The 26074-nt window shown below is 41.2% G+C and overlaps 1 protein-coding gene across 1 annotated transcript in view; it reads left to right on the top strand.

Annotated features, from left to right (window-relative positions):
• The first annotated feature begins 9319 nt into the window (after positions 1 to 9319).
• The window catches only part of igdcc3 (immunoglobulin superfamily, DCC subclass, member 3), a 64541-nt gene continuing 47786 nt past the window's right edge, over positions 9320 to 26074 (top strand). Inside the window, exons 1-2 of the mRNA XM_034103409.1 lie at positions 9320 to 9548; positions 15575 to 15880. Of these exons, the coding sequence (XP_033959300.1) occupies positions 9482 to 9548; positions 15575 to 15880 (373 nt within the window). The 5' untranslated portion in view covers positions 9320 to 9481. The remainder of the gene's footprint in view (positions 9549 to 15574; positions 15881 to 26074) is intronic.

Below are 26074 nucleotides of genomic sequence, written 5' to 3' on the forward strand. Positions count from 1 at the left end.
CAGCATTTCTTTCTTCTGTTTTTAACTGTCGTGAGCGTTGCATTGGCGCGAGTCTAGCAGCAGTCAGCAGCAGAGTGGATGACGTAGAATGCATTCTATGATTTGACAGCCCAATGACTTTGCAAATAACACCCATTTTGAAGTTTACTTTTAATTTATTTTTCACTGTCCCGAAATAGTCCCAGACAAAATAGATTTGTGTCCCAGTAGGAATTTTTATGGGCATCGGGACATCGTTAATTGCGAGCCCTGCTCCCCATTTTATTTTGAGTTGTGCATTGTTATTTGTGCTTGAGAAACATTCCACTTGAACTTTATATTTTAATGAACTTAGTAGTAAATATTGTCCTATATTTCTTTCCGATTTCACAGCTGCCTGGGCCTAGCAGCAAGAACCTCCACCTGTGCCTGCACCCAGGTCAAGATCTACCGTGGCTCAAGGGCCACCTCGGTACAAAGGCCTCCACCACAGCCATCACGATCAACCCAGCCAGCAAAGAAGTCTCGCCGAGTACACCTCCCTCCCGCCGACACAGCCACCAGCAGCCCATGCACCAGGGCTCTCGACTAACTTTTTTCCCCATCCTCCCGGAACCGTCCCGAAATACAATATAAGCCGTCCCGAAATTAATGTGGACCGTCCCGAATTTAAAATGTTAGTTTTTCTACATTATCATGAGTTAAAATCATTCAAAGTGACCTTTAACATCATACAAATCATTAGATGATAATTCATCAACCTTTTTATTTGAGCAAATCATTCAATCACATAAACAAAGGCCAAATATATTTAAACAAACACACAAATGAGAAAATTACTCATCCAATTAGCAAAAAAAATCAACACTGTGTCCTGAAGACAGAACCCAGAGTAACCACTAACCAGGATGACAGTCTGTAACACAGTCAGGAGACCTTTACAAACCGCCCCCTCGCACACAGACGGGAGAGAGATCTCGCCTGGATTGGAAAGCTCAAAAATACATCATAGACGCATGTTGTAGTCTTATTGCATATTAGAAACGGAGTTGGTGAAACTAAAACTGCGATATAATGTGGATGTAGCAATAATACATATGACTTATATTTTTTAAATGTCTCCAGTACCGATAAAAAGTCAGATAACGTCGGAGCTTAACGTTACCACTGTCTTTAATAATTCCGGCCCGTTTAACACCGGGGCTCGGTACCCATCCCTACATGGGGAGAGGCAGCATATTGCTAAGGACTAAATACGATGGAGGAGGGTTCTCTTCTCAGCCTTATCACCCATAGGGGATGAAGAGGAGTAAGTCAATAAAGAGGCCGGCGCTCCAGGGTCTGGTTCTGCTGTGCGTTTTTGTGATGTAACGGTAAAACATTTCAGAATTCCTCCACGGGATTGTACATCACTCAACCCGCGAACAGAACATAGCTAGACCCGCAAATTTGCGGGCACAGCCAGCTGTAGCTACATGTGTGTATTTCGAGGGTTTCTGAATGTTTTGTGCGTGTGTGTTTATCATGGTGTTTATGTTGACAAGGAGGTTTAATAACTGTGCTACACAAAACGTGCAGTCGGTTTCATTTTCATCGCTGTTTGTAGTAGAGCCAGCAGGGTATTTTTATTTTAACTCGTCCCAAAATTATTTTGTATCCTCCCCGACACTATTTTTCTACGACGGGACGTCCTTATGCTCGAGCCCTGCCATGCACCATCACCCCCATCTACACAGCAGCCAGACCCACTGTCTTGGAAGACAGACAAAGACCCTGTCTTTACATTTATAATGAATAGTTGGTTGAGAAAGTTCTGATATTGTCAGGGTTCGTACGGTCATTAAAAACCTGGAAAAGTCATGGAATGCAATATGCAGCTCTGCACAGCGGACTTGTAGCACTAGCATCAGTGGAGGTGGAGCATCAGAACCTGGAGAATACAACAACAACAAGGATCCATTTGATGATAGGTAAATATTACAGTAAGAGTGTACTTTCATTGTGTGGGTGTAACATAGTTAAATAGAGAGAGGGGAGAAACATTCCACTTGAACTTTATATTTTAATGAACTTAGTAATTATTGTCCTATATGTCTTTCCGATTTCACAGCTGCCTGCGCCTAGCAGCAAGAACCTCCATCTGTGCCTACACCCAGGTCAAGATCTACCGTGGCTCAAGGGCCTTCACCACAGCCATCACCACCAAGGACCAGAGGACCAGCATCACTACAGCAGCCTCCACCTCCATCTGTGCCTGCCACAAGATTAAGATACACCTCGGTACAAAGGCCTCCACCACAGCACAAAGGCCTCCACCACAGCTATCACGATCAACCCAGCCAGCAAAGAAGTCTCGCCTAGCACACTTCCCTCCCTCCGACACAGCCACCAGCAGCACATGCACCATCACCTACACAGCAGCCAGACCCACTGTCTTGGAAGACAGGCAAAGACCATGGCACTGCTCCCCCTGTCTTTACATTTATAATGAATATTGGTTGAGAAAGTTCTGATATTGTCAGGATTCGTACGGTCATTAAAAACCTGGAAAAGTCATGGAATGCAATATTTCCCCCAATGTTTTGGAAAAGTCATGGAAATATAAATAAAGTTGCATCAAATATAATTTATGTTATCTAATCGCCGAAATAGTAATACTATAATGATAATAAATACTGTATCGTATAATGAAACGTAAAATGGCAACTGTGGCAGTATTTCGCTGGTGAGAGGTGTTTACAATCACGCCCTCTAGTCTACAGGAGCTACTATTTGATATAAAGATGCCAGGGAAGTGCAGTTTCAACAATGTATGGCTTCTAAAGAATAAGTACCAATTGTGGTTATCAAAAGACAAGACGTACCCAAGACGTACTAAATGCAAACTCTGTTGTAACATATTCGATATTTAGAATATGGGCGAGGCAGCGCATGCTAGCCACACGAAAGAGTCATTTAAAATCATTGGTGAAAAAGTGTATGAACCCTGTATTGTAAATATTGAGATTTTACAGTTTATTATGTTATCATAAATAGTTGGGTGAAAAAAATAAGTTGTAATGCTCAATTTGTATTTGTACACATTACATGAACCTCAGTATGGAATATGAAGTCATGAATCAGTCCTGATGTAACTTTTCTGTGGTGAAAGTAGAGTGATAGAACTATTTTACTCCAAATTCTAATTTACACATTTTCATTATAGACATGAACAACACATTTATATAGGCCTATAGTGTAATTCATATATTTCACTACTTTTGTGAACCAAAAACGTTGGTAAACCAAATCTGAAACACAAAAAGAAATGGATGACATGATTACATCTGTGTTTTCACAAGTTTTTAAGTTTCCAAAAATCTGATTTCTAAGCTAAGTATCTCATAAGACAGTGCTCTAAAGTGAGTGACATTGCATTTCTAGCAAGACCAGAGACTGAACATTTTGATAGGTTACACCCGGTTACACCATGCCATGTTATAAGAAGTATATTTAAAAGGTGATTTAAGGAGACAAATACCCTTCACTTCAGTAAAATAAGGTACGGCGATTTTATTTTAAAAGACAATGAAGGCAGGTTATATTGATTGATATATTTATTATATTGAAAGCCAAATTAATACATAGTCCCCTGAAGCTGGAATAATGTACAATTTCCAGCCTCACAATGTCAGGAACTTTTCATCTACAGATTGCTTTGGTCTGGTTTTGCTCTTCACTGATTGGTTACTGAGACTTTGAACTCAAACGGACCTCCCAGTTTATAAAACGGACCTCCCCGTTTATAAAACGGACCTCCCCGTTTATTCGCGCGTAGTTTCGCGCGCGAATTGTGGCGCAAAGGGCGTTCCATAGAACTCTGCTCTGTGCACACGGAGTGCACCGACTCTGTGCACACGGAGTGCACAGACAGGGAGCTGTTAACGTCGGTCTGTACAACGGACTTGTGCCAAAACTACGCCAACCGGCTGCGGAGGGAGACTCCCACCCCCTTCACTGGAGAACTGCGCTAAAACAGCTGATCACAACGTTCACACTCTGTGGTCACGAAGTACTCCACTAGCCGCCGCCGCCCCCCCCCCCCCTCTGTCGACTTTCCTGAAGTACTCCCCCGTTGATAGAAATCAACACGTAATGAATTAAGACCCCACGGTTTGATGATTGATAGGTGTGTGGCAGAGGCGGCGCTAGGGGGTGGCTACTTGGGCTCAAGCCCCGGATGTTTTCTGAAAAGCCCCGGATGTTTCACTTAAAAAAAATATTGATTTTTTTTTTTTTTTTTTTTTTAATTGATTTTTTTAAATGTCTCGGGAGTAATGTGCAGTACCGGAGTCCACCAGAGAGGCAGCCGCTGCGGGACATTAGCCTGCGTACTGCGTAGCCTTCCCTGTCCTGTCCTGAAGAAGAAGTGATCCTTCCTAGTGCCTGACGAGTTTTAAGCTAATAGCCTATAAAGTTATGGATATTAGAAAGTTATTTTCATCGAAGCAGGCGCCACAAGCTGCAGCAGCAGCAGCAGCAGCAGTATCAGCAGCTGACAACAATGTCATCACCAGCAGTGAAGAAATGGATGATGTTTCAGGTTTGTGAATCTAATGGTGATATCTGCACTCTGGCTGACTGAGTAAGAAGTGAAAAAGAGTGATGTACTGTAACGTTAATCTTATAGCTAGTAAACATGGAGTAACCAAGGCAAGGCAAGTTTATTTATATAGCACCTTTCAACACAAGGCAATTCAAGGTGCCTTACAAAAATGAAAGACATTCAGACAAAGGCATTTCAAAACAGTAAAAGATAATAAAAGAAACATTAAAAGAAAAAATACATGAATACAAAGTTACAGTGCAGTTTAAGATATGAATAGTTCACACAGAAGTTCCACTTTACTGATGAACACAACGGCTCAGTTTCAATTAAAAGCAGCGACAAAAAGATAAACCACACTAAGTCAATACCCTTATATATTAGTATGTATACAGAACATGACTACAAATTATTCTAAGATGTAACGTTAACCCTTCATACCTCAGTCTACTTTTAAGACACTAAAATAACGTATTCCAATTTTTATTTTGTTTTCTCGCGTGGAATTATACCGGCTCTCGTTTCAGTACACATAACAACGGAACCATAGCAACGGAACTGACAGGCAACGGAACTGACAGGCAACACTCTGAATCCGATTGGCTGTGACTGCATCCACTCAGAGTGCCCGATTCAGAAACGTGACTCTTACACTCTTTACGTCACAAACAAAACATCATGGTGGATGAGAATAGATCTATAAAACGATAAGCAATGCGCAGTGGATCGGAAGAGGACGGTGTGTCGGCGTTGTTCGATAGCAGTGCGGTATGCTCATGGAAACACACGCCAAACATGCTAAATCACATCAGAAGGCATCACCCAGATGTGCCAATCACCGGAGTCCGGCAAAAGACAACAGCAGTTCAACAGCTGATCCCCGCTGTTTTTAAGAAGCCAAGAGACATGAAAGCCGAGAGACCAAAATAAATAACGGAAGCTTTTGGCATATTTTTTCAACGACTTTGCGTTCTTGAAACACTTTCTTATTATTTATGATGTAATATTTTCAAGACATTCTCTTTAGTTTTACAGCTTGATGAAACCTTTTTGTTTGACATCAGCCATTATAGATACTATGGCCATCTGAGTGTGTGTGGTACTGTTTGTGGTTTGTTTTTAACTGTTTAATACAGTTAATTATTCAAAATGTCAGAGTTCCTTATTTTTAAACTGAAACGTGCACTACTGTTCAAAAGTAATTAACAACAAACCTGGAATTATGCATTTGGGACTTTTTTTTGCTTTTTCTTGTTGTACCGAACCGTACCGAACCGTGACCCCCAAACCGAGGTACGAACCGAACCGTGACTTCTGTGAACCGTTACACCCCTAGTCCCCGCTGTTCCAGGGAACTCACCAAGTGTCAGAAAACACAACCCTCTCTCTTTTCCTCCATACCCAAATCTCTAAAAACGGGGCTGCAACGGATCTGATACAGACTGATCTTGAATTATTTTCTACGTCACAGAAGTGGTGCTCCGCTTATTGGTCAATTATCCACCTATCAGGGGAATGTGGGGTTGGGCCACGGCCGGCCATTGCGCTGGAGACGCTGTAGTACATATGCCAGGCCTGTAAGTGGCGCTGTAGTCTGCCACAAAAGCAGCGAAGAAGACTTCCCGCACATGGTTGCCCTTCTGTTTATTCTCCGCTCTGGCTCTTTTTCTCCCTCCCCGAGGCAAGCGTTTGCTCCCGCTGCTGTAATTCAATGCAATCCCTCCCTCGCTGTAATTCTCTCCGGTAGTCCACCAGCAGATGACAAACACCCTCCTCTCCGGCTCTTCCAAGGAACGAGGGGACCGGGCGGCAGAGTTTCAGTTAGATTTTTATTTCGCCGGTCAACATGTCCGTTAAAGTTTAAATCTTCCGGACAAAATTAGAAAAGTCTTCTTTGTGATTTATTGAGCTTTAAAACAAATGAATAACGACTCTATATAATAATATAAGAATAAAACACGGAGGACGGAGATCTGTTTTTCTCCCCCTCTTCTCCCCGCTGCAGCCCAGCAGCTGATCTCAGAGCACGCGCCCCTCTCCTGCAGGGGGGCGTGGTGCAGCTCACAAAATCAGCCCCCTGCAAAAACAGCGCTGGAAAGAGCAAATAGAGCGAAATGAGGCATGGCTAAAATGCAGGATCTGTTTGGTATTTTGAAAGAAAAACTATTTATATACTTTATATAGGTATGGCCCTACAATATATTGTTCAAATATAGCATGATATGTCCCCTTTAAGGTATTATTAAGGTAGGGTTAATGTTGCTCTCAAAGTGCACCAGATTGATGCTTTTAACTTCAATATTTAAAAAAAATCTATCCCCCGGACCCCCCTAGAGGAGGCGACGACCCCCCTAAAGGATGTTTGGTCCACCCCCCACTTGTAAAAAAAAATAGCACTATACCCCTGCACCCCCCCCCCCCCCCCCCCCCCAACAACTCCTGGGCTAAGCCCCGGATCTCCTACAATCCTAAATCCGCCTCTGGTGTGTGGGTTGTCTTTCATTTTGACACGCAGAAAAACGTTATAATAAACATAGATACTGGTATGTTAAATGGATATATCCGCCTTCTTTAATTTATCTTTCAATTCCCACAACAATATACATAAAGAAATGGCATATTTTGGACATAGTTCGAATGGTGATTAATCATGATTAATTAATTTTTAAACTGTGAATAATCTGATTAAAAATGTTAATCGTTTGACAGCCCTAGTTTTTTTTTGCTTGATCCTTTTCACCTGCAATGCTTTGGTAACTGCATGCAAATTAGCGCATTTTAATTAAGCCTAGTTAAAGCCTAATTTGCATTTCAATGTGGCGATTGTGATGACGTTATTAGATACACATTTGACTGTATTCGCTTTAAGTGTCTCCCCTTAAGTACAGTACATTAGCCTGTATCCCCATGATAAATGGTCTTAAAGCTAAACCTTGAGCTATAATTTATCCATTAGCTAGTAGCCATACCATAGTTAACTATATTTGTTATTGTCTTTTAGCTAATTAGCTGTAAACTCGAGGCACTGGCAGTATAGTAATTTGTTCATCACCACTCACCTTCAAAATAAGCCAAGAAAAGCCGGCATAACATGGCACAGCAAAGTGGGAGGTGCTGCTATGTCTGTCTGTCTGAAGTGACTGCCGATGACTGTCCGCACCGCTGTGCAGGAGACGTGAGGAGGGAGGGTAGAGAGAGCATAGGAACTTCAAAGTCTAATCTCCCGACCTGATATTTTAATTTTGCATTCAATCAATATATTTTTGGAAAGGGAAACTGTGCGCAAACAGCAGTAGATATATATTCATTTCTAAAAATTAAAAAAAGGGGGGGGGGGAAGGGCACTTTCTCTGGAGGAAGAAAAAGGGCAGGGGCTCAAGCCCACTTTGATATATGTGTGCACGTGCCTGCTGTACTGGAAAGGCTACTGCATCATAGGTGACAGCGTACTGTAGATGTTTTTGTTGTTTTCTTTTTAAGAGATGAAGTACATGTTTGGTCCACTAGGGAGAGGTCGAGTACAAGTGAACAACCCGAGCTTTGTTATAATTAAGTGTTAGAGACTTCGTTTATTTCTCACGACACGTGCACTTACACCTAACCCCTAACCCCTTGCTTTTAAATAATTTCATTTTAAGATAATCTCATAATGATTTTGTTATTCTTCAATTCAGCGAAAAAAATTAAAAGACATCACATTTTCATCCAGTATGTTCTGGTGTTCTTAACGCTAAATAATGTAATCAAAACAATCAAGAGCGTATTAGTTGATCTTTAAAAACCTTTTTTTGCAACGTAATCACAGTAGCCTGCTCATTAATGATTTTATTTCTGTTGTTTACCTATTTAGTTTGTGGGAGTGTCAATTTGTGTTCTCTCTTGCATTATAAAACAATGGTTCACTAGAAAAGAGGACGTTGGATTATTATTACCGTGCATTACCTCATTTACTGGACTGCAATATCCAAACCGTTTTTGTGTTTTGTTGAGATTCGTCTTCCCACTAGTGGGAGATGAAGTACAGCTAAAACAACCGCTGCTTTGTTGTAACTGAGTGCTCGGGGTCCTCCTTGTTTATTTATCATGTCAACCTTAAAAATAAAACAAATTGACGTCACACAATTTCATAATGTTGTTTTTGTTGTGCTCACGAAATTCTGCCTGCGTTTTAGAAACACACTACTACAGTAGTAACCACGTGTTCAATGTGGACACAAGGTGCATGGTGTTTTTTTGTTATTTGTTGCATCAATTAGGCGACTTTGTTCATATGTATTCAACCAATGATAGAATAAATATGTTTTGTGCCATTCTCTTAATTCATCCGGATTATCGTAGAAACATAATCATTATCCTAATATTACATCATAGTTATTATGGTTATGACGAATATCCCAATGTATGAGTATTGGCCTTCTACTAGCCTATTCGTATTGTGTATTTACTATAAGTAGTAGGCTTGCTTTGCTTACTAGTAGAGAGGTGGTTGTTTTATTGACATGCAGAAATAATGCCGTTTTTGCAGGTTTCTCGTGCTTACAGCGAAACAGTCAGCAGTCGGCTCTTTTGTTTGGAGAGCAGATTCAGCGTGTGTATGTGTGTGTGTGAGAGAGAGAGGGAGAGAGAGAGAGAGGGGTAGAGAAAGAGAGAAAGAGAGAGAGAGAGAGAGAGAGGCAGTCTTTGGGATATAGCAGAGTGAGGAGGAGAGAGAGAGCGGGATGCTGACAGATTCCTGATAGATGGCTAAAATGGCGAAAGCGTGTTCGACCCCAGCGAGCCACCAGACAGTATAGCAGTGTATGTGACCGGAACATGTAGTGCTTGAAGCTGGATATCTCTGTGTTTTTTTTTACCCCCGTCTATTCACCTCACGTTGTCTTCTGCAAGTGCTGGAATATTTTTTCTTTAAGTGCTTAAATGGCATCCACAAGGCGCCGCTGCCTTGTTCCGTGCTTTTTGGGAATACTTCTAAATGCTTTAATTGGTAAGTTGCATTATCTTATTATACCGGTAGAGAGTTTAGTGGTGCAGAGTGGCTTTGCGGAGGTTAACCACTGTTAGTGAGCTTCTCTCCGGAGCCTGGTCCATGCTGCAGGCAGCGATAGTGTGCTGCTGACCAGTAACCCTGAACTTGGCCCCTTTCCGATGACCATTAGCATTTCGGCTGTAAATGCCAATGTGGAGACTGGTCCTGGAGCCATGTGCACTGCGGAATTTGTACCTGCAGGTTACTGAGTGACACGCTGATAATGTTTTTAAAGTTAAATTCCGTGTGCATTCTGCAGAACTTCACACGTTTTCGCAAGCTTATGGTATTGTTTCGGCATGTGACTACTTCTTGTGGGCAATATATTCAAATCTACATCGATAATGAGCATAACAATAACATAAGTATAGCCACTTGCAATGTAGTCAACATGTTTCCGTTGTGTTTCCATGTATATTTTTTGTGGAACATGATTAGAATAATGTTCAAGTGAAACTTGAAGCAGTGAGAAAGTCACATTTTCCCAGTAAAATATCAGTGAATTATGCAGAAAAATGCTTAGTTTTCTACTGTAGTTGTCCTCATGACTGCCCTTTCTATCAGGCGTCCCATAGCAGAGCTGCAGAAGGAGAGCCCCTTACCCAATGTTATTGTTAATCACATGGTCTCAATATTTGAAAGTCAGCACCGAGGGAGGGATGAGGGCTTAAATACTACTAAACGTATTTAAACCAGATGTTGCACTTTTGTATTTTGCTTATAGGCTTTTGAAATACAATGACAATTACCTCCATATCCGAAAAGTGATTTAAAAAAAAATCCTACTACTTAACTCTTCCATCTACATTTGGAAGGTGGCACACTTTCAAAAGTTCATGGAGTTTCTTTTTTGGGACTTGCAAAGTAGATGGAGTTTTTGACTGTAGAGCCGATTGCACACCAACCCCGTGGCAGAGTGAAATGACAGTGGTTATTGCTCTGAGGATAGATTAAAAGACTGTGGTTATTGCCTGCTGGGAGGAATATTTGTACAGATTAAATGTCAAGACTGTCCCTCTTCTTCTTTTAAAATTGTCTTTTTTGCACAGTTTCTCTCTATACAGTATGTGATGCCCCGTAATTCAAAGGCAGGAGAGAGTATTGAGTGTTTGCAAAGCATACCACACAGAGACCCTCAAAGGCCCTGACTGGAATCAAAGGCTAGGACACAGTGGTTCATAACATGTTCAGTCTGGGTCTGGGAACAAAAACTTCAGAAACACAGACTCTGTGATGGATGTATTTCCAAACTAGCCATCACATTAAATAAATGAAGGTCTTTTTAAGTCTGCCTCTGAGATTGGATCCAGTTAAGATAAAGGCACATTTTATGAGATTTTAAGAAGAGATGATAAGAAGCAATAAGAAGAAAAACTGCACTATATCTAATGGCCTGAACAACTCTGAGGCAGTAGATATTCAAAAGATTTGTTGATATGAAAATGATGGTTTATCAAAAAGGCATGAGTTTGCTTTGAAAGAATGGAGTGACTGCGTTAGCTTTGTCTTTCAAGCTTCAGTCAATATGACCGTATCAATGTTAAATTATAGCGTGAAAGAGAAAATACTGAGAGCTTTCATTTCACTTCACAACTTGTTATGTTCCTACCCTATCTACTGTCTGCTGTATAAACCAATTTCATTCAAAGCTACCAGAATGTAGTATATTACTGTTCTAGAAAGAGAGTTCAGGTGAATACTTCTGTGAGAAAAAAGAGTGTACAGTACCCTGAGAGATGATTTTGCAACAGCTGCCTACATCTTCTATCATGCCAACACATGGACTATTTCTCAGAATTGTTTTGCTGCACCAGTGTAACCTATATTACTGTCATTTCTCTGTGATCGTCACTGAGCTGCTGTTATTATAACAAGTGAATGGCTGACTACTTGGAACTACAAGCTTATGAGTGTTCATGAAGCTAAAAAAAGGATATTAATAAATAATGTATCAAGTATAAGCCTATACAAAGGAATACAAGTATTAATGCTTCATGCATTGTATTTTCTCTGCGAGTAGAATGAATATTGCTTTTTAGGCGGACACTGCTTCATAATGAAATCAAGATACTATATGTAGTATTGTATACAGTTGTGACCTGTATTGTTTTATTCATATACATATACTTGATCCTAATGCAAATATATGACTTTTGCTGTCATGCCGAAGGACACCTTTTAAGTCATGCTTATAGGTTTGTAAGTGTATTCCTGTTTAATACTCGTCACCACTCATGTGGAATATAGGAGACGGCGTGACGCACATCATTTTCTTCAAAGTGGAAATGCTGCCTCAGCTTACCATCTACATTTCAGTGAAATTAATGGAGGATAAACTCACAATCATTGTCTAGTTTGCAAAACATTATTCCCCATCTTAAACACACCTAACATAATGGAATCAGTCATAGCACATTAACCTGGATATTTAGAAATATGAGAGAGCTGCAACAGATGGATGCTTAGTTAGGTATTCTTAATATATACGATAATGTTGTGATATGTAGCATTATTACAAAACTAATACTGAATCTAAATCAATTCCAAAACGTATAGGGGAATCATATGATATTGCTGACAGTAAGCAGCCTGTGGTGTGTGTTGGGCTCACTGAGCTCTACCAGTGGTTTGTCTGCTAAGTACATCTCTCTGTCAGTGGCTGGTGTGAGACCCTAACTTTACTGTTGCAGCAGCAGTAAACCTTTGTGCCAGCCAGCCACACTTATCTGTCAATAGTAAGCCAGTGCATGAGCCACACTTAGCCAACACTTGTCTCTGGTCTCAACCGGTAATCCGACATGCTGGTGTCTCTTTCCTCTGCATTAGGATATGTGTGTGTGTGTCCCTCCCCTTATCTAACCATGACAATCCACGCATGTATGGATTCATGTCCGTGAACATGTGTTCCTTTGGAAAGCCGGTGTTCTTGCCACCAGTTTCCACAGCTGTGCTCTCCTCTCTGCACCCCCTCTGGATGCTCAGCATTTACAGATGACTTTAACATAAACCATACAAAGCGCTTCATCCCCTGTTTCTTGAGTCCTCTTATGTATCCTGACTCTCAATCTGTCAGATGATTCAAAACGTTTTTCACTTACCTTTGTCACATTGTTGTTTGTAACCTTCTACCCACCTGGAGCTCAGCAATGCATTAGCCAGTCACTCAGGCAGCATGCTTTATTTATTAGGAAAGCCGGAGCACAACAACTCTTACCTTGTTCTAGCTAATGGAAGAAACGGATTAATTGAAGTAACAAGGAAGAATAAACAACATCATTAAAGCTTTTTAATCAAATCACTGCCATTGCTACACCTGGACACTGCTGTTATCATCCAGTTAGTTGCTGAGAGTGAACACATTGAGTAATGTATTTCTTAGGGCTACCCTCTGCTAGTCTACTAACTATGATTTATTTCTTTGATCAGTCATGCCTTTTTCATACTGAATGATTTAAAGAAACTTATGAGCACATCTCTGGTAATCACAAGATGTAAAGTGGTGTTTTTGCACAATTCTTCGTGACAGATCTGTCCATGAAATTAAGTAAATGATGAGTCCTCAAATAAGTGTCCCCTAAGAAATTCTCAAGTTTAGCACAACCCTAATTTACAGCTTAGGAAGATAAAAGCCTCCAGTATATTTCAGTTGATCTGATGTTTGTTTTTTTCCTCCTCAAATTTGTCCAGAAGCATTTGGCACAGTATATAATGCTTACTTTATTTGAGAGCTATCCATATTTTGATCAAAACATGAAGTGTGACTGACTGGATGTGTGGCTGCAGAATCTTTTTTCTTTGCTGGCTGCTTTCCCGTGTGGAAACATGGGATCTTTGTTGGACCAAAGGAGATGGAGCACTGTGGCCAGCATCATGTTTTGGAGAGCTACAGGGCAGGGGGATCACTGCCTGCCAGCTAAGGGTTAAATATTTCTCCACCACCACCCCCTTGTTTTTCACAAGTGGTAGCACTGATGTCTCTCTGGTCCCATGGCCATTTACGTTCCGTGCTTGTTGAGTGAAAAAAAAAGACGTGGAGTCACATACAAAAAAAGGATACAGAGTAAAAGAGAGGAAGAGGAAATATTTCTTTGCATTATACTCCATATGTGATCTTCATGGAGAAGTGTGTCAATGAATTCCTTGTCTGCACCTAAGGGGAAATATTTCTCGCCTGGAATTTGAGGGATGAAGCCGGAGGTTCTCTGTTTTGACCCTTGTGCTTTGCCCCCCCTCCACTGCCCTCTCCTGGCCCCCTCCCACCAGATTCCAGGGCCCGGGGCAGAGACTGGTAGTGCTTAGTCCATCAGCAGCTGAAACATGATACCGAGAGAGCCCCTGTAAGCTCCTCTTCTATAGTACAGAGTCAGGTCAGGCTGTTTACATCCTTTATTTATTGTTCTCCCACTCCCCCCTCTTTGCCCTCAGAAACCGAAATTTAAAAAAATGGATCTCTTCATGTCATTATGACGTGGAACGCAAAGCCACAAATAGATTTAGTACTGTTAACATATCATATTGTGTTGAGTTAAATAAAAAGAACAGGTATAGCGGTGACAAAGTCCTTGCTGGCACGCATAAAGACATACGTGTGTGTGTGTGTGCGCGTGTGTGTGCGTGTCATTGTGGGTATTGTACAGTAATACACATGCTCATATGGTGCATTCGATCCTATGAATTCCCTTGTGACTGTAGCCTGGAGGTATATTTGCCAAGGCTTCTAATTAATTAGCTGTGTAACGAAGGTAACTTCGTTGCTGTGGACTGACGGCTTCGGGCCTTGTAATATTGCACGCGTGGGTTTGCACTTTATGAAACAACTTCCCTTTTGCTCAGAAATGTCACTCAGCACTTTAGTGAACAGTTTGCACTTTATTAGCGTGATTGCACAGTACAGTTTGGAATTGCATATTTGCACATTTTTACATAATTTATACTAATTATTGAGGTAGTATTTATTAAATGATTAAACCGTATTAATTGGAATGTCGTCTGGCAGATGCTGGTCGGGTCCTCGGCTCCACCTGAAAGATAGGGGGACTTAGCGAGAGCGCCGAAAGTGTTTATGCTGGTGTAAGAATGACAGCGGTTGAGATTAATCAGGGTGCGAATAATATGGTTGAGCGTGTATATGTCATGACGTTAAGTTGCATTAATTCCCGTCTTGTCTGTTACTGGTGATTGTGGTCACCTGGTGCCCTGCGTTGTCTCCTCCCCCCTCACCTGTGTCTTGTTAGTTTGATTAGTCTGTGTGTATTTAGGTTCTGTTTGCTTGTTGCTAGTGTGGGTGTGAGATCCTGGTGGCTGGTGACTGTGTTCAGGGGAGACAGTCATATTGAGGCTGTGTTTTATGTCCCACAGTGATGAATAAATGCCCACACCGGGTTATATTGGAACTCTCTCTCTCTGCCTCCTTGCTTGGTCGGGCCGCTCAATTGTCAGCGTCACAAGCTGTAAGGCCTTGTGTGATGCCATTAGTTATATGACATGAGACACATTCTTGTTTATATTGTGAGAGTTCATGTGAAATGTGTTACTTAGCAACTACCAGTTACAGTACCTCATGACCCTGGGTAGTGGTTAGTAGGTATGGAAAAGGAATTAATGGATGGGTAAACGCATCTTCAGTGTTGTGGTTCATGGTCGACATGTTAATCATTAAATCTTAGGCATCGTCAACTTATTAGCTTTTTCTGGAACTTCCATGGAGTTTAACCATGACCACTGGGTAAACCTAGGAAAACTATAAGTTGAAAAATACATTGAGTTGAAATTGTATTGTTGAAATACTTTACAAGATTAGGACTGAACCTTCAGGCGCAACTATACAGTAATGTGTGTGTGTGTGTGTGTGTGTGTGTGTGTGTGTGTGTGTGTGTGTGTGTGTGTGTGTGTGTGTGTGTGTGTGTGTGTGTGTGTGTGTGTGTGTGTGTGTGTGTGTGTGTGTGTGTGTGTGTGTGTGTGTGTGTGTGTGTGTCTCTCTTCAGGTGTGATGTGCGATGCAGAACTGTCCTTCAGACTGGAGCCCAGGGACATCATCGCGGGACAGGAGCAGCCCCTCATGCTGCACTGCCAGGTCGACGGCATCCCCCCAATAACAATACAGTGGAGGCACTACGGCCTGCTTTTAACTCAGGATCAGCATCACACCACCTTCATCAACGGCTCACTACTGATCGCTCACTTCCAGAAGACCAAATCTGATAAGTCGTCGGACGAGGGCGACTACGAGTGTGTGGCCGAGAATTATTTTGGGCTGGTGGTGAGCCGCAAGGCCCGTATTCAGGCAGCCAGTAAGTCTCCTCTTCTTTCTTATAGTGGTGCACAGTTATTTTGTTTTATTATTTTAGTTTGTATATGTTTTTTTGTTGCCAAGAATTAGATCAGTAGAGATTAATCTTGTCCAATGTTATTAATGTTTGTTCAATATGCAGCCGGTTTGCTTAATGAGAATCAGAATTGCTATTTTTACAGTTTTACAGCAAAAGTGGCATAGCAGGTAAAAAAAGGCATTCAATAATAAGCTAACTTATTAAATATAGATAAGAAAAACACACATTAGTAATAGAATAAAAAGAAAAGAGACGAATAAGTACACAGTCATGGCTAAAAACGAGTAGCAGCAGTTAAAAAAAAAAATATTACGCTGTTAGCTTAGCATTAAGAATGAAAACGGGGGAAAAGCTATCCCAGCTCTGTTAAAAAATGACTAAAACCACCTAGGGTTTCCACTGTCACGCTTATAGAAGTCACTTTACTTTTAAACCTCAATGTACAGTTTTGAAACTTAATTTTTTTAAACAAATTAGGTATTTTCATTCTGTCTTTTATTATCTTTAAATCTGATAGTATTAGCTTAAAAGTAGCAAATTGAGATACCACCTCAATGTTCTGTCTGGGCCTATTTGTTTTGTCATTATGTAAAGTCTCAAGTGACAGACTAATAAATCATGATTGATGCAGATATGACAAGCAGAATCTGCAACATTAGCTGCTTAATTAAGTTGTGATCTGTGTTCCCTACAAATGTAAACATTTGAATTGAAATATCGCAGAGTGATCATATTTCAGTCGAGACCCAGTCATTGGGTATCGCTGTGCTTCAAATGTACTTCATTTCCCTGAGTGAAGAGTCATTTGAATATTTTACTATCATTCTTTGAGTGTAATGATCTTTCTGATGCTCATCTACAGTGCTGATGGGAAATTCAAGCTTGTGAGTTTAGCATTAACAAGCCCTCACGCTGAGAGTCTCCAAGATGCTTTGTAGGAGTGCAATAAGCTCGAAGCTACACAGCTGCCCTCTCACTGGTGGAGGCATTGAGATAAATCTTCCCCAGTTTGACCACAAATCTCTTATATGAAGCCACTCTAGTTCAAATTAAATTGTCGATCTGACTCTCTGCGCTCCTCTCTTCTATTCTCTCTCGAACACACACAGTGCATTTCTCAACTTACTTAAAATCAAAGGCGTCTCTGATGTGCACATTCCTCTGAGGACACGCTGAGATGTTGCCGCAGCTCTTCTAGAGATACTGTACTGTTGCACTCTGCATTGAGTTAAGACTTTTTGAAAGGCTCCGTTATATATACACACTGTAAAACAGAGATGGACAAAGGCTCACAGAAGCCTGTTGATTCCCGAGCCATGTGTAGACAGCACACTGCTGTGCTGTTGTGGCCAATACAGCTTTTCCACTCAGCAGGATAGGGAGGTTAGCAGGGATGCTTTCGCTGGACGAAGGGAAAAGTCACTTCAGCTCAGTGGCTGTCGCTGTCAAACACATGCAACCTTTTAAGGCCTCCGTTGAAGGATTTTCTTCTCAAAGGTCAGATTGGAGCGGCTTTTTTCATCACATTTACTTTGTTTGGCATCAGGAATAATCTTCAGTATAAAAACCCCCTCGTTTTTATTTCAAACAATTCATTTTACATAGTTGTAAATAGCATGTTCATCACCTGAAAAGCATGCAGATAAACATAAAAATAATCTGATGATTTGTATTCAGCAGTGTATTATTTATGGCATCAAGATCTGGTAGAAATTGTTCAATAAACCATTTTGAGTGAGAAAGAGTTTGATTTCCAGATAAATCAACATGTGCTTTGAGATGCAATTTTAAGTGGGTGATCACTCAGAAATGGTTCTGTGTTTGTAAATAATTTAGCAAGTATACTCTAAGTTGGCTTATTAATGTGTCTCTCCAATAATGTGAAGATAGACGAATACTCCAGTGAGAATAGTGTAGTTAAAGCCTTGATAAAAGTGACAATCTATATCAATTAAAGAGTTGTGATGCAGTGGACCATGCAACACTATCCCTCATTAATCTGTTAAATTAGCATCAGCCATTTACATTACAGACATTACATTGCAACACCGTTGCAATGTAATGTCCAATTATGCTTCACAGATCTTTGAATGAAATATCAAGAAAACTCCTGCATTTTTAACTGAAGTATTCATACTGTATATATGAGCATTAAAAATGAAGGATTGTGGAAATGTAGTCTTCCATCACTCATCAGCTTCTGAAAAGCTGTGGATTGAATACTGATTTCATCTTGGTGAATGAACCTGACTTGGATCACACCTTGGACTTGGTGGATCACGTTCAAATGAATTCAGGGTAGAAATATTCTGTTTTGACGGGGCTTTACTCCCCCTGCAGATCTTTTCAGCGCTTCCTTTCGTCTTGTATTGATTGGGAAGGCACTGAAGGATTACTGAACCTCACATCCTGACCTCTGACCCCTGAACTTTGGTGTTGCATGGAGCAGTCTTTGAAGGCGAGGTGCGGAATGAGTAGAGGCTCTGCTATGATTACAGTCTGTCCCTCCTTAATGGAGTCCCACTCCTATCAAGGCAGTAAGAAGCCATCACTGGAAATAATCCTCCGAGACCCTTCAAAAGGACTCGCGAGATAAGAACTTCTGACTGTAAATTGTCCCCATGTTACCAATCATTACTCACTAATGCCTTCTGTATTTTAAGTTATTGCCCCAAAACCGTAATGTTAGTATATAACTGTGGATTTGAACTGGTTTTCAGTTGGTTTTGCAGTGTATGAAAATGCTCTAATTCTTTTAGAATTCATAATAACAAGGCTTTCATTGCACCATTAGTTTTGGTAGTTTACTCCCCACCTAGGGGCTGTTCATAAGCAGGCATAACGGCTTTTTTACCTGCAGTCATTCAGTTCAGGCGTCTTTGGAAAGCTCAATAGAGGATTTTTGTACCGAACATTCAGAATAATGATAATCATTCATCGCCCAGCTTCATTCCACTGCTCTGCCTCCAGGTACCTGCAGGCTCTTGTTTAGTATAGTGTTCCCCTTAAAGCCTCAATTTATCATACTTTTATGTTTTAGGTCTTTAATATAAGGTCTTAAAAGAGTTTAATGTTAGAGGTGAAGTATATTCTAAAGGGATTTGGACAATCACTGGTCTATTTCATACTATAGGTGCCCACCAGAGACATAAATAATTTAGTATAAAGAGTGTTCATTTATTCTATGAAGAGAAATGGCCCAAAACAAGTAAAAGCTCTCCTAACAAAGATCACTAAGTAGTGTTTGTTTTCTTTTTCTGTGTGTTTGTTAATGTTGATGCTCTCTTTTGTGTTTTTGAGGTAATTTGCTGTGTTATAGTCCCTCTTACAACAGAGCTCTGACTTGTACCACTGTGATGCAAAGGGTGGTGTGATTACTGCCGCCTCTTTATAGCCCTCCCAGTGGATAACGCTTCCATCTTACTCTCCACACAACCTCCCTCCATAAATTTCACTTTTTATTTGCTTGACAACCATTTGTGTGAGCTCACGGTCGGGGGCTGTTAGGACTGACTCCCCGTTGCCCCTTTAATTCGGCGGCCGGTCAGGGAAACTCTTTTTTTCCCTCCTAAATGTTATCTCTTTGATAGTCCGGTCCTCTCTCTCTTTCCTCAGTTTCTCTAGGACCTCCTCATTAGCTCACGTTCAGGAAGCTTTTCATCATTTGGTTGAATGACAAGCTTGGTACAGTGGGCCTGGCCACGGCTCCCGCCCCTCCCCCACAGCACACCCGCGTCACCAGGCAACACACCACAAAAGCCCCCCTGTTACAAAATAGCTTTTAGGATCAATTGAAATGACTTGCTTTTGTCTGTTTGTCTGGAATTAATTGTAAAGAGTTGAAGCTTTGTTAAACATTTATTAATTTTTTCCCCCATTCCCATTAATTTGTAGAGACTGCAATTGACCTCAGGGACCATTTGGAAAGCTTTGCAAACACAATATGAAGTGTGCTGAGATACAAAGGCGAAGTCAGTGCAAACATGAAGAAAGTAAAAAGCAAAAATAGTTAAATATGCAATCAATGCAAGCACAATGGGTATTATAAGTGTTAATTATTTGTATTTACTTCTTCAGACAGAGCCTTTGGCTGCTAGATGATAATTCCACCTTGTTTAATTCTGAAATGGTCATGGTTAATAATGGTAGACTCAGAATGAGACTTTAATAAAAAAGAAAAGAAGAACCCAGAGGGCTGTAAAGGATGAAATAGGAGAAGACGCAGGATGCCTGTAAAAGTGTCTCAGTTCATGCCCATGCCACTGTGAATGTAGGTCCTTTCAGGGGTGTAAATGTAAATAGCTGTGATGGTGACTGGCCAGAGTCCATTACAAAGTACACGTGAAGCTGTAGCAGAAGATGAGAAGTTGCAGCATGCAACATTTAAAATCTTCTTGGATGAGTTGCCACAAGCGGCTCCTCAGACTCAGACACCAGTTTGTGAATGTGAAGCTCCTAGTTTATGTGGGAGTATTTGCAAGTTTGCATCGTTTGTGTTTGGAGGGTAGAAAGTGGCTTTCCATCACCTTCCAAGCTTACTGTCCCCTCCCCTTCCATGGCCTCCTGCCTGGGTGAATGCTGTAGCGCTATCCCTACATCTCCTTGCAGCTCCCTTTGTCTGCCAAACCACGCCCTCGACCCCCTCCGCATGCTCTTCTCTGCTCGCTTGCCACGAAGCAAGTAATCTCTCTATCATATAGATTAGCTGACTAAATGCCATATATGCCTATTTTGACATTTGAACATTAAACCTGTTGAATCGGGGGGAAATCAAGATTTGCTCATGCATGCTACTGCCTTTCAATTACATTGTAGCAGTAATACCTTCATTTATCATATTTGTTGTGGAAAAATTATATGGTATTGCTATTTTGTGCCAAAAAGTATATATAGATTAGTCATTGTTCTTACCATTTGCAAGAAGTAGTGCACCTCTCATAGTGCACCTGTCATTGATATTCCTGTCTTGAGAACATCAGATGGCAGTAGGAGTGCATTAGGACATGGCCTATGCCTGCCCTGTTCCTCCCTTCAGGCAGGTGTGAGGACTGATGTTAAACCTGAGAGTTCCCTCCCGCTGTGTGGTCAGCACCCCTCCATCTGTCTGCCACTGTGTCACAAGGATTGAGGAAGAAAAAGCTTTTTTTTCGTTCTATCTTTTTTCTGTACTGATTAGGCAGGCTGAAGGGGTGAGAGCTCTGGCCTCTGCTGTGTAGAATCACTTGAAACAGATTTATTATTGTACACCCACGGTCTAAAAACTCAGATCTAATTGTCTGATTATGCAAGCTCTTTTTGAGTTGATTTAGAATTGGTGGCAATGAATAAGATATTTTATTTCCTGTTTCAGAATAGTGACCAACTCTTCAGAAGTGGTTACAACGTGGGTCCTTTTCCAATGCTCTGCATGGTTGTAATATGATGTAGGTGTGTATCTATTCTCCCATGCCTATAAAGATGTTATTTGTCCACTCTGGGTTGTTATTTTACAGAAAACAGTTGAAACCCTATTGCCAATTATATCTTCAAATGAAGCAGTGCAAAATCACCAAGAGACCCCATACTCTTCATGCCTTGTGTGGGGACAATTCATGAGGGGGGGGAAATGGTTTGATTTCCAAACCAATTCAGAACGTTTTTTTCAAGTTATTATGAATCAAATCTTGAACCACTTTTTACATGTTGTTGTTTTGTTTTTTTGTTGCTTATTTTGCATATATAGAAATAAAAAGGCCAGGCATCTAGAGCTGTAACAGTTAGTTCATCGATATAAAAATACCCCCTATTGTGTATCTATTAATTGTTGAAGTGACTATTTGTATGCAAATATTTCATAAAAGGCTCACCTTGAACTTGAACCTAGGATGGACATTTCTTACTATTTCCTTATATAGACTAAATGATTGATCGATTAATCTAATAAATTAGGCAGATTAATTGATATTGAAAATAAACCTTATTTTCAGTCCTACATGCAACCTGCTTTGTAGTATTACATTTATTTAATCACCTCTGTATCCAAGTGTCAGGAATGAACAGCTGATACAACAAAATCATGAGCTCAATTGTTGCTATTGTGCTTAAATCTTGACTGTGCTGACAGGACTCTCCCTGCAGAGCACAGACATGCATGGAGAGCTATAACAGTCTTCTGTTAGTGCAGAGCTGCCTTGTAATATGAGGGATGAGCTGCTGTGTGAAGCTGACCGGGCACCCATATACACTAAACATATCCTCCTGTGTAAATAACATCACTTGGCAAATAAAGACACTAAACCGGAGAAGGGATACTGTGGTGAGTGGGGAAACAGCTGGGAGATGGGAATATTGAACTGCTCAAAATAGCATTTTGCTCATTCCTCCAGGCGCACCGTCTTCATGTTGAACATGGCTTTAATCCTACTTGTGTCTTTCTTGGGGTGATGTAGTGTTTGTATAGCGCTTTAGAAAAGACAAAGAGATTTGTGCTTTTTATACAAGAATAACTCATCGGCACACAATACACACAATACACACAATACACACAATAGGCTATAGGTGACATAGACAGACACACATAGAATCACAGCCTTCAACATACTTTCATTGTGGAAAGGAAAGGACAGATATTTATGTGTAAACCAACTACCAATTATTTCTAAGATATATCAAACCCACAAAAACTAAATAAAGAAAACAGGAAAGAAAGTAGAGACAGCAACATAATGAGCAACATATTCAAAAGATCTTTGAATGCTAAAGCAAACCTTGACCAGCAGCTGCTCTCATCAGCTGTGTACACTGCAGCTGATCATCCAGATAATGCCCATTCAGATTATGCCTTTTTTATCGAATTGTAACAGAAGGCAATGTTGACTTAAAAAAAAGATTCCCTCAATGCTAACAAGCTAAGAAGTCAACATAGTAATCCTAATGAGTGGAACATGTGTTTTTTTGACAGTGTGATGAATTGAACAAACACATCTTGTATTTACCTGTTTGCTACACAAAGTTCTGCTTCAACTGTAATCAAGTGTTCGATGGACTTCAAGTTCAATGTTGGGATTGTTGTTTAAAGATTGTGTAGCGTCTGTGATGTGTTGATCTAACCGTATCTGTGCTCGTCAAAATGATGGGTCTGTGTGGGTCTCCGGATGTCTCTGGACCACCCTAGCTTTTTTCAAACCAACAAAGGAAAAGGGGGTACCTTGAATTCCTTCTGCCTTTTTTTTCAGGCTCATGGGAGGAATTCCTCAGTAATAGAGGTGAAAGGTGACAGAGAGAGCAGAGGCCGGGCTGAAGGTTGGACAGGTCGGTCCAGAGTCTGGCTTTCCCATCTGCACGTAGCAATTGTGCATTGACTCGTTTAAAGAGTTCGATTTTTTGACTGTTACAAGCACGTGTATATGATTAATCCGGTGGTTTGATGCCTGCATGCGTGTCTTGTCGTCACCTTAACCCATTGCAGTAGTGTGTTCTCTAGGGTCCTCTTCATTAAAACGTTTTTAGTTTGGTCCACACATAATGAAGATCGTATTTAAGGATTGTTCAGATTAAGGATATGGTGTAGGAAAAGGTTAGGCAACAGGTAATCACTTTCATCAACAAAGGGTATGTGTATTGAGTGTGTATGTTGGTGTTCCTATGATCCCAGGCTTCACTAGGGGCTTGGCTAGCTCTCCCTACTGCCCCGTCACCGCGCTTCACTACACTTAACGACGCCTTTATGGCCAGATTGGGCAGTTAAAAGCCTTTACAGGGTCTGCACCATCCACCAATAAAAAAAACTCAAAAACCCCCTCTTCCTGTCTTCTCCTTTGGCAGACATTTAGTTTAACATGTGTGAAAAACAGTCATAACAACAGAGAAAGATGGGAGGTGTGAGAAGAAGAGATAATAGTAAAGGGTTATATTTTGACGTTATCGCCCTTTCAGTTGTTCACACACACACACACACACACACACACACACACACACACACACACACACACACACACACACACACACACACACACACACACACACACACACACACACACACACACACACACACACACACACACACACACACACACACACACACACACACACACACACACACACACACACACACACACACACACAGGGGCCCAGAGTCCAGTTTCCCATTTTGTTTAAGCAGGGATCAGGAAATCTTTCTGCGTTGGCCAATAAGCAGAAGAGTCGGAGACAAAGGCCGGTCAGTGATGGGCAGGCAGTAGCTCTCCTTTGGGCCTCAGCCACCTCTCCCCTCTCCAGCCCGTGTTTGTGTGTGTTGGGGTACCTCTCGGAGCAGAGCAGCACCTATTGTTAGTTGTGAAATGCAGGGCAGTGGAGTGGCTGGGAACAGGCAGAGGCTGTGGAGATGTGCAGCCTCTGGTGGCTCTGCTTTGTGATGGTGGCCTGAGCATTTGTTCTCCAGACCGACTCAGCTAGCTGTGGATGAGGCCCCCTTTAGTCACTGCTGACTCTGGGTGGGTGTGTTTCCCCTTGCACCCGCCCATCCTCCTTCTTCTCCCTCTGTTTCAGCATTGACTCAGAAATAGAGGGATCAGAGGTCATGAGGGGCTGGACGACGAGAGGGGGGTTTATCTGGGAAACGGTGACCTTTTTGTGTGCACTAGGGCAGGATACCCCACCCCTTTTTTTATTCTCCACCCATTACACCTCCCCTCCTCCAACGCTCAGCCTCCTGCTCATTCCCCAGTGGGGACCCATCCCCCTGTCTGCTGGCCCTGGAGCAGTGGCATTGACCTTGGCTTTGGCAGTGAAACAAGGTGGCCCAAACCTGCCGCAGCATAACAAGCCTAACCCTGCCCTCCCAAACAAGCAACGCAGCACCCTGTAAGAACGAGAGCATAATAAGCACATTTCCCCTCACTCAGAATCCCAGAAAGGACATTTATTTGTCTCTGTCATGCGTTTTCTTTTTAACCACCAAGTCTTATCAGTCAGTCGCTGTGAATAAAAGTCAGTTGTATACAACAATGGAGTTCTTAACATCTATTGCTGTTGTTACTTTCATGTCGATGTTGGACTCGGCTTGAGGAAATGAGTGCGATTATTTTAATTGTTTCCTTGTACAATTATATTGATTATTAAGTTTTGTATTAAAGCTATTATTTGTCGAATGTCGTGTAGGAAGACTTATTTCTCACTTGAAGTGGACTCTAACTGGTGTTTGTGTGTGTATGAGAAATAATGAGGCAGAGCGAGTGTGATACTCTAAGAGATTGTGGGAGGAAATGATTGAATGGGTTTAGGATTTGTATTTGTGTGTGCATGCCTTGCAATCATCCTTGCAATCATATTCTGAAATAGGGGTTTTATGTTAAGACAGGAGCTCATTGGGACAACACTGAGAGTTCAACATAATCTTTCCCACTCTTTCTCCATCGTTGCTACACTGGGACAGAACACCTGAAGTGTTTGTGGTTCAATCCTGTCAGGCTGCAGTGTGTGTGGAGTTGTTCACCAGGGATGGAATTAATTCCACAGCAACCAATTATAAGTGGTTTCTGCTGGCATAGGATGAAAGATTCCCGCGATGACCAATTTGCTACTGACAACCTCTCTGCGCTGTCTATAGTTTTGTTAGCATGTGTGACTTCTGGGAATCTGATGCTCAAGAAGCTTATATTTCCGATAATTTTTACAACTTGTTATAACAGTACGTTTTTTAAATGTTTGCTATTTTTAAAAGAGAACATCTGAACAATCCCTTATTTCAGCTTATCAAGTAGTTTCATGTCAAAGTTAACTAGTTATCTTCAGGCTGTTTTAAAACAAGATTTTTAAAGATGCCATCGTGGTCTTTGAACACATGTTATCAGTTTTTTATAGAGCAAGAAGATAATTGATTAATCAGGAAGATAATCATCATTAAAACAACTGCAGCCTAAACACTCAATTTGAGTTGTATTAGATGCCGGAGTACATTTGCACAGCACTTTGGTCTGGAGGTTTTAAAGTGCTATATAAATAAAGTTGGATTGGATTGGAAATGTAATCATGATGTAGAAGTGTAGATGACTTTTCGGCTTTAATTGGAGTGATTAGAGTGGCACAGCAAGTAGGCCGCAGCAGAATAATCATGCAGGGGAAGATAAAAGTGGGGAGTAAAATAGATGGAGCATGTGTCGGTGGTCTCAAATGATC

Source organism: Pseudochaenichthys georgianus, chromosome 3 (genome assembly GCF_902827115.2).
Source record: "Pseudochaenichthys georgianus chromosome 3, fPseGeo1.2, whole genome shotgun sequence".
NCBI lineage: Eukaryota > Metazoa > Chordata > Actinopteri > Perciformes > Channichthyidae > Pseudochaenichthys > Pseudochaenichthys georgianus.